At 39.9% G+C, this 12,562-nt stretch overlaps 1 protein-coding gene across 1 annotated transcript in view; it reads left to right on the plus strand.

The window, feature by feature from the left end:
• Positions 1 to 3,085: 3,085 nt before the first annotated feature.
• Positions 3,086 to 12,562, plus strand: part of FUCA1 (fucosidase, alpha-L- 1, tissue) — an 11,923-nt gene continuing 2,446 nt past the window's right edge. The window contains 4 exon segments of the mRNA XM_018564520.1: positions 3,086 to 3,518; positions 9,813 to 9,947; positions 10,069 to 10,214; positions 12,218 to 12,247. Coding sequence (XP_018420022.1) covers positions 3,169 to 3,518; positions 9,813 to 9,947; positions 10,069 to 10,214; positions 12,218 to 12,247 — 661 coding nt within the window. The 5' untranslated portion in view covers positions 3,086 to 3,168.

The following is a 12,562-nucleotide window of genomic DNA, read 5'->3' on the forward strand; positions in this document are numbered from 1 at the left end:
GTATTTACGATGTTCTAACCATGGAAATGTACAGTATATTGTTTTTATTATCTCATCTAGTATATAGTTGTACGCGGTGTACACTTAATGGATTACAATTAAAATGTACTATTTTTAATAGTTATTTACTTTTTCAGCACCTTTAAAGCCCTACTCTTTTTGGGATTCTCTTGTTTAGTTTTTCAGGGTGTGGTGCATCCTTTCTAGGGCCTTGCTGAGTATACTATAGTACAATGGTTGCCAACCTTAATGAGACCAGGGACCAATAAATTCTTCTAAAACCTACCTTGTCCCAGTAGTAAATATGTGTTTAATATGTATTATAAAAAGAGTGATCCGTCGAAAATATAAGTTTGTCTTTGTCCGGCCTCCTCTATATCTGTCCGGCAATGTCAACCATCACACCCTGCTAACCTCTACCTCAGATATATGCTTTCCTTTCTCTGATATCTATATTTAATGAGATCTGAAGCATGCAAAAAATACCCCCTAGTGCAGACACAAGCATAGTAACTGTGGTTGTGCTGTCACTGGACACTGCAGATAACAGAAAAAAAGGTACATAGCCACTTCAATTTGCTCTGTGATGACACATTTGTGATCGCTCTGATGAATCGGTGATCACAAATTTAAACAATGGCTGCAATTACCAGCCAACAGAGTTGTTGTGAGAGGAAGGAGAGAGCTTAGTTGCTGATCACAGCCACAGAGCCTGATTACAACCAATACCAGCACCTGATTACAATCAATACCAGTATATTATTACAACCAATACAAGTACCTTATAAAGCTGGCCATACACTTTACAACCATCGCACGACTTTCATAGTGCGATGGTTGTAAAGTAATTAAAATCTGGATCTTGGACAGGCAGATCGTACTTGCGATCATCGAAAGCCCGCCCCGCTGAGGGGAGGGCTTCCGATGACTGCAATGCTGAGCGGGCAGTATGCGCCTGATTATAGCCAGTATCAGTGTATGGTTACAGTCAGTACCAGTGCCTGATTACAGCCAGTACCAGTGCCTGATTACAGCCAGTACCGGTGCTTGATTACAGTCAGTACCGGTGCTTGATTACAGTCAGTACCGGTGCTTGATTACAGTCAGTACCGGTGCTTGATTACAGTCAGTACCTGATTATAGTTGTGCTGCCCGAATGTAAAAAAAAAATGAATAGCAATAAGGAGGCTTATACATTTTTTTCTATGACTGAGGATGGCAGCAGAATGACCTCACAGTCAGACTCAGATTTAGAGTATGAATCTATAAAAAGCAACAGTTCATTAACGTGGGATAAAGATGTCTTTTAGATTGTAAGCCCTCATGGGCAGGGCCCTCCTTACCATCTTGTCTTGAATTGTATTGTGATTGTAATGACTTCCTAATATTGTAAAGTGCTGCGCAAATTGTTGGCGCTATATAAATGCTGTATAATAATAATAATATCCCTGTGAAAAGTGTCATCGAACATTGAATATTCAAGTAAAATGCATTAGCCAAGCACTAGCAATGCAGTACATCCTGGTGAAGTGCATGAGGCAAGCACTAGCAGTGGGGTGTTCCAACAACAGCTATAAGGAAACTGTCACAGAGGCACTAGGTACTAGTGCCCACAGGCACTTTCGAATTCTGTGTGGCTACCCTCTATTTCAGTAGTGCCTAACATCCCTTCATTTACAACCCAACATTACCCCATTTAATTTTTTATATGTTGTTCACCATAGAACTACTCAGTTTAATTGTGGACCAATGAAACCTTTACATCTGACAATTTATTGCCAGAAATCTAGATTCATTTTATGCAAGATGATTTCAGTGGAAGCCTATAAGTATATCAGAATGTAAAACATTTCTCAGCTTGTCTCTAAACATCACCAAAAATGAAATGCAGTCATATTGGTCCACATACCTAATCTACCACATGGCCATGTATTCTTTAGTCATGTCCAGGACATGATATCAAATGATAACATTTTGCATTTCAGTGACCATTTTCTGTGGCCTCCCAAAGTGACCCAGCTCTGAGACGAGAAAGAGGGCCACTTTATAGTGCAAAGTAGGTAATTAAAGGACGCGCCTCCAGTGACGCAGATTAAAAAGGAATATAAACACAACAACCTGGTGAAACCCACAAGTGCTTCCTCTCCACCATTATTTGCCTTTATAATGTCCTGTAAAAAAAAAAGAAGCTAAAACTTTTAGCTTTTATATACATTATATTTGTATATATATATTACTGTATATATTGTTTTTATTCATATATCTACATCGGACCAAAAAGAGGGACATCTGAAAGAGAAGGAGGGCCAGAGGAGTCATTGGGGAAAGGGTGGGGTGTCTTTCTGTCAATGACTACTCCTTACATCTGCGTCCAACAGCTCTGTCTGGTGTCCCACCCAGCTCACTGATATCACTGGTTGCCAGGAGCTTTGTGTTGGCCCCCATGCCAACATCCCCTCAATACAATGCCGCCTCATTATAGGAACGGCCCTGGACAGAGGGGTTTGGTTTCAAACGAAGGACAGTCCCTCCAAATGAGGGACTGTTGGGAGGTATGAGGTCTGTGAATAGAAAGACTACAAGTCCTATCTGTCACTGAGGCACAATGACTTGTAGTTCTCAAGTGTGATGACGTCAATGCACTTGTAGTCTATTAATAAGTTCCTCCAGCTCCATAACTAAAAGTCCATACCTCAGTACAGACATGGGCTGGGAGGCAGAGTCTGCAGAGGCCTAGTTATTGCCCCTGCAATTCTCTAATCACAGCTGCAATGCTTTGCAGGCTTCCATGCAATAAATTCATAAAATAACACATTGCCTTTTTGCAGCGTAGTTGCATTTATTTATGTATTACTAAGTAGAATATGCCTTTAGTTCAGTTGTTTTTGAGTCTCTTCTGATTTTATTAACCTGGAACTCTGTGCAGTTTGGGTAAAGTACAGGCAGGCGCTGGTTAAGTCAAAGTCATGTGTGATCACGTGGTCCCCAACAACCGTGTTTGCTTGTGTTTGCAGAGCCGTCCAATCAGATCTCTCCATTCCGCACTGGGCGTTTGGTGTGTAGGATGAGACCATAGAGAGGCGGTCACTGCGGCTGGTGTGCATATGAGCCGCTCTTCCGGTCTCATGACAGCGTCTGCAATAACAGCAGACACCGGCTGTGAATGCTATGGCTGCCGCTAGTTCAGTCAGTCTATTTGTGTGCCTGTTCTCCCTGCTGAGCGTGGTCAGCTCACGATATGCCCCCAATTGGGACTCTATAGACAAGCGTCCCTTGCCGACCTGGTTTGATGAGGCAAAGTTCGGTATCTTCCTGCACTGGGGGGTGTTCTCTGTGCCGTCATTCGGCAGTGAGTGGTTCTGGTGGAACTGGCAGCAAGAGAAGGGCAAGTCGTATATGGAGTTCATGAGTAAGAACTACCCGCCCGGCTTCTCCTATGCAGACTTCGCCCCGCACTTCACCGCAGAGTTCTTTGATCCGGACTCGTGGGCGCAGCTCTTCCAGAGGGCCGGGGCTAGGTGAGTGTCCTAGAATAACTGTGTTGTATCATAGTAGCTTATCAGATTGTCTTTTTTTTTTTCAAACCAGCACTGACCTAGAATCAGGGGTTATGGCTAAGATATAACCGGAAGCACAGTGACATTATAATAGAGAACAATGCTATCTATAAAGTACAAAGTTACTACAATCTCAAGCCCTGCATTACACCCAACACAAGGTTTCATTGGACTAAACTCTGACACTTAACAGTGTGGAGGCGTGCCTACTGCCTTCTCAACTTCCCATAGGTCAATCACTCTGAGGGGCTGCTTCAAAGGCCAATGGGAATTTTCAGTGTCGAACAGTCTAGTATTCAGGTGAAATGGTATGGCTGCTGTAAGCTTCTTTTACGTGTGTGTGTGTGTATATATATGTATATATATATATGTGTGTATGCTCCATCACAATTACTTTTGTTAAAGTCTTGAGACAATGCATTGTATGCACTAACACATTTACCTATGTTGTGATGTTATCAGCCTATGGCAGAAGGTGGTGGAAGAACACCACCTTCATAAGTTCTTCCTCCACCTTCTGCCATTATATTCCAGTGGCCATAACGCTATTTGTGTGTTTATGCACTTAATCCCTGATGACACCATGCTATGCAGTGAAACCTGTAGGTGAATATATGGTAGGGTTTTTAATTGGGAAGAAGGTATAGGAATGGTAAGTCTTCTGAGCAAATAGATATTGAGATAGAGCGATTTGAATTTAGAAAGCAACAGACAATTGAGGAATAAAGAAAAAGAGATGCAGCTAGAGGAAGGATGGAAAAGGAAGATGATCTAAATACAAAGTGACTTTGCATTCTATGCCTCTCCCCAAATGAGGTAATCTAGAAAATAAACATATGTTCTATTCATTACATTTGATTAAAAACTGTTGTAAAACCGCATAGGAGAGATGCAAATTTGAAAAACACTAAACCTTGCTCTGTAAATATTTTCACGATAGATTTGACTTAAGCCCTGTCCACACTTATCGTAATGTTTGCACACACATTAACATGTGTAATGCTTTTCGTTAAGACAGCCCATTCTTTTCTTGGGCTACCTAGCTCAACAGAAAAGGTGCAGATATCATTTTTGGCAGCTTTGCTGTGAATTGTGCTGCAATGGATGTGCATTGGGGTGCTATGCAGAATTAATGTACTGCATTGCACCAACATGCGTTGCAGTGATCAGTGTGCTAGTGTGCTCGGCCTTTAAAGCCGAATTCCAGGCAGATATAAAAGACACAAATGATTGCAGCTCTACGAACGTGACTATAGCACGTTGCAGTGGTTCCCTAAGGGGCGGTTCACACCAATTGCGGTGCGCTCCAGAACGATTGCTGCTGGAACGCACTGCAATTGCACACTAAACTCCCCCCCCCCTTCATTTTGGGGAGGGGGGGATGTGATGGTGCATTAAAGTCAATGGCGCCATGCCCAACCCCGCTCAGTGTGATTGGACGTGTGGTAAAACATTGCCTACGTTGCGGTCCAGTTTGAACAATTTTTTTTGCGTTCGCATTGATTGCACCGCAAAGCAGGCAATGTTTTGCCACGCGCCCGACCGCACGGTGGGCAGGGGCGTGGCTGCGGTGTCATTGACTTCAATGCACCACCACTCCCCCCTCCTGCCCCAGAATGATTGGGGAGGGGGAGTTTACTGCTCTGTAACACACCGCAATTGTTGTGAACCAGCCCTTACATAGTGAGAGCTCCCTGGGGTAAATAGACATACAATGACACATGCAGTTTTATAATGTTGCTGTTACTTTGAGAAATCTAATGCATGATAGACCATTTGCAAGCTAAGTGGTGGAAGGAAGGCTTTGATACCTACCTATAACTTAGTCAATGACAGAAACGGCTAACATGTTCAGTATCCATATAATTCATGCAGATGTCATAAAACATCCTTTTCAATAATAGTCAAAAATAATATAATGGATGATGCTGACTGCCAAGGATGTGTCTTCTTAAAGGGTTTAATCAAGCTACAGAAGTGAGCTTGTTTTTCATTTCAAGGTCTGTCCAGCCAAAAGTTTTCTTGGGGAATGATAAACAACCTTTTGTCAGATTTTTCTGCCATACGAGACCAAACAGGAAGTAAGGGCAAAAGCTTGAACAGCACCACAGGTAATAAAATAAAGATTTTTTTACCGATAGAAATAAAGTTGGGGCAAAGAAACATTTTCCATTGCAGTAGGACTATTCTGCAGATCAGAAAAATACTGCATGTCTCATTTTGTCTGGTCTGGAATGCATTGGAACACATGATGATGCATAAAAAAACGTACAAACGCTCTGGAACTCACCTGAAAGAGCTTTTTTTAAGCAAGAAAAAAAGTGCATTGCTTTTTGGAACGCGGCAAAACGCAATGCACTGCGTTCCAGATCTGGTTCAGAGAATTGTGTGAACTTGGCCTAAAGACGAGGCTGTAGAACCCGGTCACATAAAGCAAAGGGTCCTCCAGGAGCAAAGGATTGGGTAAGTTAAAGTCCTTCTTTTTAACTGGTACCCCAGGCATAAATGTGTATTTAGCCCTCAAAGTGTGGAGGGAGTCTTACTGCAAGAGAGGATTTTCTTTCCCCTGGAGTTCAGCTGTCAGCATTGTGAAAGTTCAGACAATCGTGACTGGGTGTAACTTGACTTTTATTGTTTTAAGTATTTGTCAGGTGTTTTTTATCATGTGACAGAAAATCAGGTTTGTTGATCCCGTGAGTTCTGACAGGTAAAAAGGGTGGATTTCCAAGCTTTGAAAAATCCTCAATTTGTCCTCAACGCATTGTTGTATAAGCAATTTCTTGTTTTAGCCTGGTAAACATTTTTCTAGCAACAAAGAATATTGTTGCAAATTTTACTACACACTACCATACAATTCCCTATTTCTTGGCACAATTAGATGTAGACCTGGTTCACACCTAGGCAGCATAATGTTTGCACGCGGGGGCTCAGTGTGTGTTTTTTTTACACTTTTTATGCGTATTTTTGGCACATTTTTACACCCTTGCAAATGCACGCACACATGTAGATGCGCGTTTTAACTTGCAGCTTAAACATTGAGGTCAATTGGCGAAACTCGCGTGCAAAAAAACACACATGAAAATGTGCAACATGCTTCTGCCATGCGTTTTAATCTATGGGGAAAAAACGAGCTTGAAACTGCCAAAAGCTTATGTACTTGTTTTTTTGCATTTTCCTGCTGGTGTTTTGCTGCTCAGGTGTGAACAGGGGCCATTGAAAATCATGGGATTTCTTGTGTTGGGCGTTTTTAAAGCGCTTTTATTACTGCTCAAAAATGCCTGGTTGTTCCATTTGGGTCCAAAGCTCCTGGACAATATTTTTTTTTATTTTGCATATCAATTTTTATTGCTATTGCAGGTTAGATAGTGATGAGACCTTTTCATGAAGAAATCAGAATGTGTTCACAACATGTGGTGAGGATAAAATACAGGACCATATACATTGCCACAAATTTAACATGCGTTGGACAATATTTTTATTTATTTTGTTGGTCGCTTGAGGTCGTGTGTGTGTGTGTACTGCATTGTGTTTTGCTGCCCTGTGCAGCTGAATCTAAAACCAGGGATTTCTCTGGAGAAATCCATCTGGGATAGTCACACAACAGATTGATTCCTCTCCTGTGCTGGTCACACAGAGGATCCAAGAGCAGGAAGTGTAATAGGTGTACAACCATATCTTGATCTCACTGTAACTGGCCATATCTGATGATACACTCTAAAAAAATCCTTTTTATAAAGAACAGTTTCCCTCTTCACACACTGCAAGGTGTCACTGGAATACTTCATGCTGTGCTGGCATTTTACTTTTAGTTTATACAGTGCAGTGTGGTGCCATCAGAAATTGAATTTTTGGTATTAACATTTGATTTTGGAAATTAATTGAATTTCCAGAATGGAAATAACCTTCACTGTTAGAATTAATTTTAGAGAATACATTTCCATCCTGCTCCTAATGGGGATGCAGATCACAACTAAAACATGACGGGCTCTTTGCAATTTGCGTTTTCTCTAACATAGGAAATATATCTTTTTTTTTTTTCCAGTTCTACTTTAACCCCTTCATGACTGAGCTAGTTTTCAGGTTCTGTTCATAAATGACTGACACATTTTTTTACATTTTTGCTGTGTGATTCTTCCACAGCAGTAATATACTTTCTTACTAAATGTACCCACACATATTATATATTGTTTTTTAGAGGACAGATAGGGCTATATAATTATATCACATATGTGTACCTAACCCCTCACTTAGTTTGAATAAAATAAAAAAAAATGAGGAAAAAAACTAGAAGAAAACACTTTTTTCACAAGTTTTGATTATTATTATTTTTTTTAGAATTTTTTTATATTAATTATAGTATAAAAAATATATTTATATATAATTTATATTTTCCTAATTTTGTTTTACACTTTATTTTAATTTTTTTACACTTTGTAAAAAAAATAAAAATAAAATAAAAAAAACTTTTTTTTTCTTGTCAGTTTATATCAAGCAATCACTATGACAGCTTGATAAATTAACTTTTTTATTTTATTTTTGGCTATTAGGCTGATCCAAACTTAGGAACAGCTAATAATAACCTTAGAGACTGATCCTGACTTTAGTCAGATTCAGATCTCACTAAAAGCTCTTTGATCGTGCCTAGACGATCAGAAATGATACATTTCACTCAAAAGAGATACATTGTATCCTTTCAGTGAAATGTATCCAAACATCGGGCTCTCGAGCTGTCAAAACAAATAGCAGAGAGGTGAGGTGAGTCACTGCTGCCTCTCTGCTATTTTGAGCTGTCAAATACGGGATCGCAAATTGCGGTCCTCTATTTGCATGTAACGGCTTCATTCTTTCATTAATGAAAGGAAGAAGCTTTTACAAAAAGCTTAATTATTTCATTAATTAATGCCTCAATACTGAGACATTAATGAATGCCTGTTAAATGCTGAGAATCAGCAAATACCGGCATTACAAAGCCTGATATAACTCGTCATGTACAGTGTACGTGGCCAGTCATATAGGCACAAAGTGACAGGACGTACACTGTACGTCTCCCGTCACGAAGGGGGTTAAAGGGCAGTTGTCTTTAAAGTGAACCTTTACCCCCCTTTGACTAAAAATCGCATCAGCATACAACTCTGCATGCTAATAGGAAATCATTTTAAAGCTGGTCATACACCCATAGATTTTCTATCAGATATTTTCGTTGCTGCCAAGAACCCTCTTTCGATTTTAGCTCAAATAGCCCATCAAGCACAGGCCAATGTCGCATTCGATTGATCCATTAGCAATACTAACTCACCGAATTTTGACGATCGACCTAACAGATTATCGTTTGCGCATTTGCCGTGTTCTTGCTGTTGTTATTATTATTTATTAACAACAACAACAATAATACTATTGTTTTTTTATTTACTTTCTCCTCGATTCGAAAAGTTTTCCAGCCTGACCAATTTGAGGAAGTTCGGCCAGATTGGGTTCCCATCAACTGATTGTTTGGAAACCACGTTCGTGTTTGATTTCCGAATGAAAATGGAAGCGTGTATGGGCACCTTTTACATTCATTAGCTAAACAAACATAATTTTATTTTACAATTTCTTTTATCCCACTTCCTGCTCCTCTTTGGCAGGAATGATGTAATGTTCCCAAGCGTTGCATCCTGGGAAGGTTACATCAGCAGAGCATTGCTGGGAAATCTCACCTGTAATCTCAGGAAAAGCATTTCCCTTCCCTGAGATGATGTGCATGGTCACATGTCCTAGTCACATGTGTCAGAGTTCCAGCAAGTAGGAGATCTAGTAATCTGCCCTTAGTTAAAATGGCCACTTTGAGAAGAATGTTATTAAAAATTACCTTTCCGTTTAAAACTGCAGCTGCTTTAATTTTCTAAAACTGTCAAACCGCTACTAAGAACAGAAAAAGGTAGGACTGCAACAAAGTTTATTAAAATCCTTGCAATATGCACTAATCAGATGGGAATTTCCTTTTCCTCAACAAATGTGGAGTTACTCTTTTAAGTGTAATGCTTTAGATTGGGAAACCTAATGTGTGATCTGATGCACATGCAAAGCACTATGACCATTATGACAGTTTCAACCACAGACCAGTGTTTTGTCATGTCCTTACCTCTGCTTCTCAAAACCTTTTCTGCGGTAGATTAGAGATTACAAAGCATTCCTTTAGTCGTTGTTCCCCATTCGGACAGTGGAAATTGTGTGTCTGTTTAAGTAAACCTTAACAAAATGTCTTTTCTCACTTAGGTATGTCGTTTTGACAACAAAGCACCATGAAGGCTTTACTAACTGGGGCTCTCCTGTTTCCTGGAACTGGAATTCTGTAGACACTGGTCCACATCGTGACCTAGTCGGAGACTTGGGAGCGGCACTAAAGAAGAGGTTTGTTTTTCTGATTAGAATTGCTTCACATCACCTACATCAGTTATCCCTCAGAAGTCAGGGCTGTTATACACGCGGCAAACAAATTATAATTAAGAATATGTTTGTTTTCTTTTCCTAGGAACCTGCATTATGGATTATATCATTCTCTGCTGGAATGGTTTCATCCCCTGTATTTATTAGACAAAAAGAATGGCTTCAAAACACAATATTTTGTATTTGCAAAGACCATGCCCGAGCTGTATGATTTGGTAACAAGGTAACCATGTTTTTTGTTTTTCCAAATACAATGTATTTATGTTCTTCTGGATTGCATAAAATAACTAAAGGCAGACTTTTTTTTTTTTAATGCTGTCTGTGCCCGTTAGGATGTTTCATTCTCTCTAATTGTTCTGTTCACCAGTGTCACCGGGAATAAAAAGTGACCGTTGATGCAAAATGTTTTGTTGTCACCAGAATAGGAATAGAATCATCCACTAGGGACATTTGTTCCTGTGATATCTAAGGGGGAGTTTTCCTTACATTAGAAATATATCCCCTCACTTCCTGTTGGATCTACAGGAAGTGAAGGGAAATCTTGCTAATGAGTCTTAAAAAAAAAAAACCAAACATCCCCTACTGTATCCAAAATGGGGGGTGGGGAGTTTTGCCCTGTAAGATTGACTTTTTTTTTTTTTTTTTTAAATTGCAAATACTGAAATTGTATGCATTGCATTTATACTTATCTGTTAACATTTACATTAATAATACTCTGTTATCCATATGCTATGTTGTCTAATCACTTTCTTTGCACTAGAGAGAAGTGATAGTGCTATCCTATCATCTGAGGAAGTGAGGTATTCATTTCCTCACAGTAAGCACTCTAGAAATGACTTTCATTCTGCCAGGACCTGGGCATGCATTAAGTCAGTTCTATCCCAGCTTTATTCCTCTATTTCTTCTGTTCTCTTGTTATCCAGTTGTTACTTGTTTTAGCGAATGCAGCTGTCAGTCAAAGGAGATTGGGGCAGGACTGGGATGATCCACATAGTTCTGTACATTGAGGTCTCTGCCCTCTTATAGGAGCATAATTACATACTTGTTAGTGTAGAAGGCCTATGACCTCTGTGTTGAGCAGCCAGCAGAGCTGAAACCAAGAGTTCATAGACAATCCTAGTGGTCACTGCTGATTGGCCACAAGGTGTTCTGTATCGCCTGTGCTCCAAAAACATCTTTTTGTTTTGTGGGGTTCAGGCTTGGGAACATATTTCTCATCCATGGTGATGGGTGGCAGGTAAGTTGACCACACTTGCCTCTGTAAACTACATTTTTAAGAGAAGAATGGATTGCATAACTTTTTTTTTTTTAACTTTTTTTTTTTTTTTTGTCCCTTGCTGGACAAGTGCATTGCAAATAGTGTGTTGGGAGGGTATTTGAAATGAATGGAAATTCATTGTGAGAGCTGAACCTCCAGACTGTGTCTTGGCTCTGTGAGCAATGTGGACATTGTTTACTATGCAATGCATGTGGTGGGAGTGTGAGTACTGCAGAATGATGTGCATTTGGAGGGGAAACTAGAGAATGTGTGTGATTTGGGAGAGGGGTACAAGGTAAGGACCTATATGTGTGTGCTGGAGGTGCAATCTTACTGTGGAAATGCAATTTTGTGTGCTGAAGGACTTTGTGTGTATTTCACCCCATTTCTTGCTAGATACAATTTGGGGTGGGTGGCATACAAATCTGCAACGTGGGCAGTAACGCATCCAGCAGCTGGGAATGGGAAATCATTGCTAAAAGCCCAGGAACAACTTGACGTGAGTGACTGCCCAGTGTAACTAAGTCGTCACTTTTGGACAGATGAATTGACTAATTTAACATAAAACTACCTTTTGCTTAAAACGTACTAGATATGTCACATTTTAGCAATTTGTTTTTTTAGTCTGCTGTAAAAAGCATAGCAGAATGTAAGTTTCAACAGGTATTAAGTCGTTCTCTGCCAAGCATTAGAAATGTTATCTAGTATGTTGGTATACTGAGACTGACATGTACAATGCAATGCACAGCTTGTAAGTCAGGGTAACAGACCTCCACCCCATCTGATTCCATGATGGGTAGAGGAGTATGGAAACTTCTCCGGGTAATGTTGACATTATATTAATGGCTTCTTACTGGGCAAAGAGCACTTTATGTGCTGCTTTGTTTTTCTTAATGCGATGCTGTTTCCAGCCCTAATGCTTTCACAGGGCTACTGCCTTCCCCCTGAGGAGCTCCTCCACATTGCTTTTCTTTAGGTCTGCTCTTTTCAAAAGGATCCCCTGATGGTTTCACCTGAGGTTTGCCAAGGCACAACGGAGAAGTGCGACAGTGACATCTGGATATCTGCTCCATTGCCGATACCCAGAATGCCACAGTAGACACAGCTGTATATCTAAATGTATTATTTTTTATTGTATTAGTTCACGCAACTATTTAAAATATGTGCGCCTTTTATATTTTCAGTGATTTCCATTCTCAGGAGACAATTAATGTAACTTCTCTTGTGTTCTGATTTTAGCTTTTTATGACTGACCCCACATATATGGAATGTATAATTTTTATACTTCTTCCCTTTTTTTTTTTTTTTTTTTTTTTAACGT

Source organism: Nanorana parkeri, unplaced genomic scaffold, assembly GCF_000935625.1.
Source record: "Nanorana parkeri isolate BGI_ZX_2015 unplaced genomic scaffold, ASM93562v1 scaffold757, whole genome shotgun sequence".
In the NCBI taxonomy this organism is placed as follows: domain Eukaryota; kingdom Metazoa; phylum Chordata; class Amphibia; order Anura; family Dicroglossidae; genus Nanorana; species Nanorana parkeri.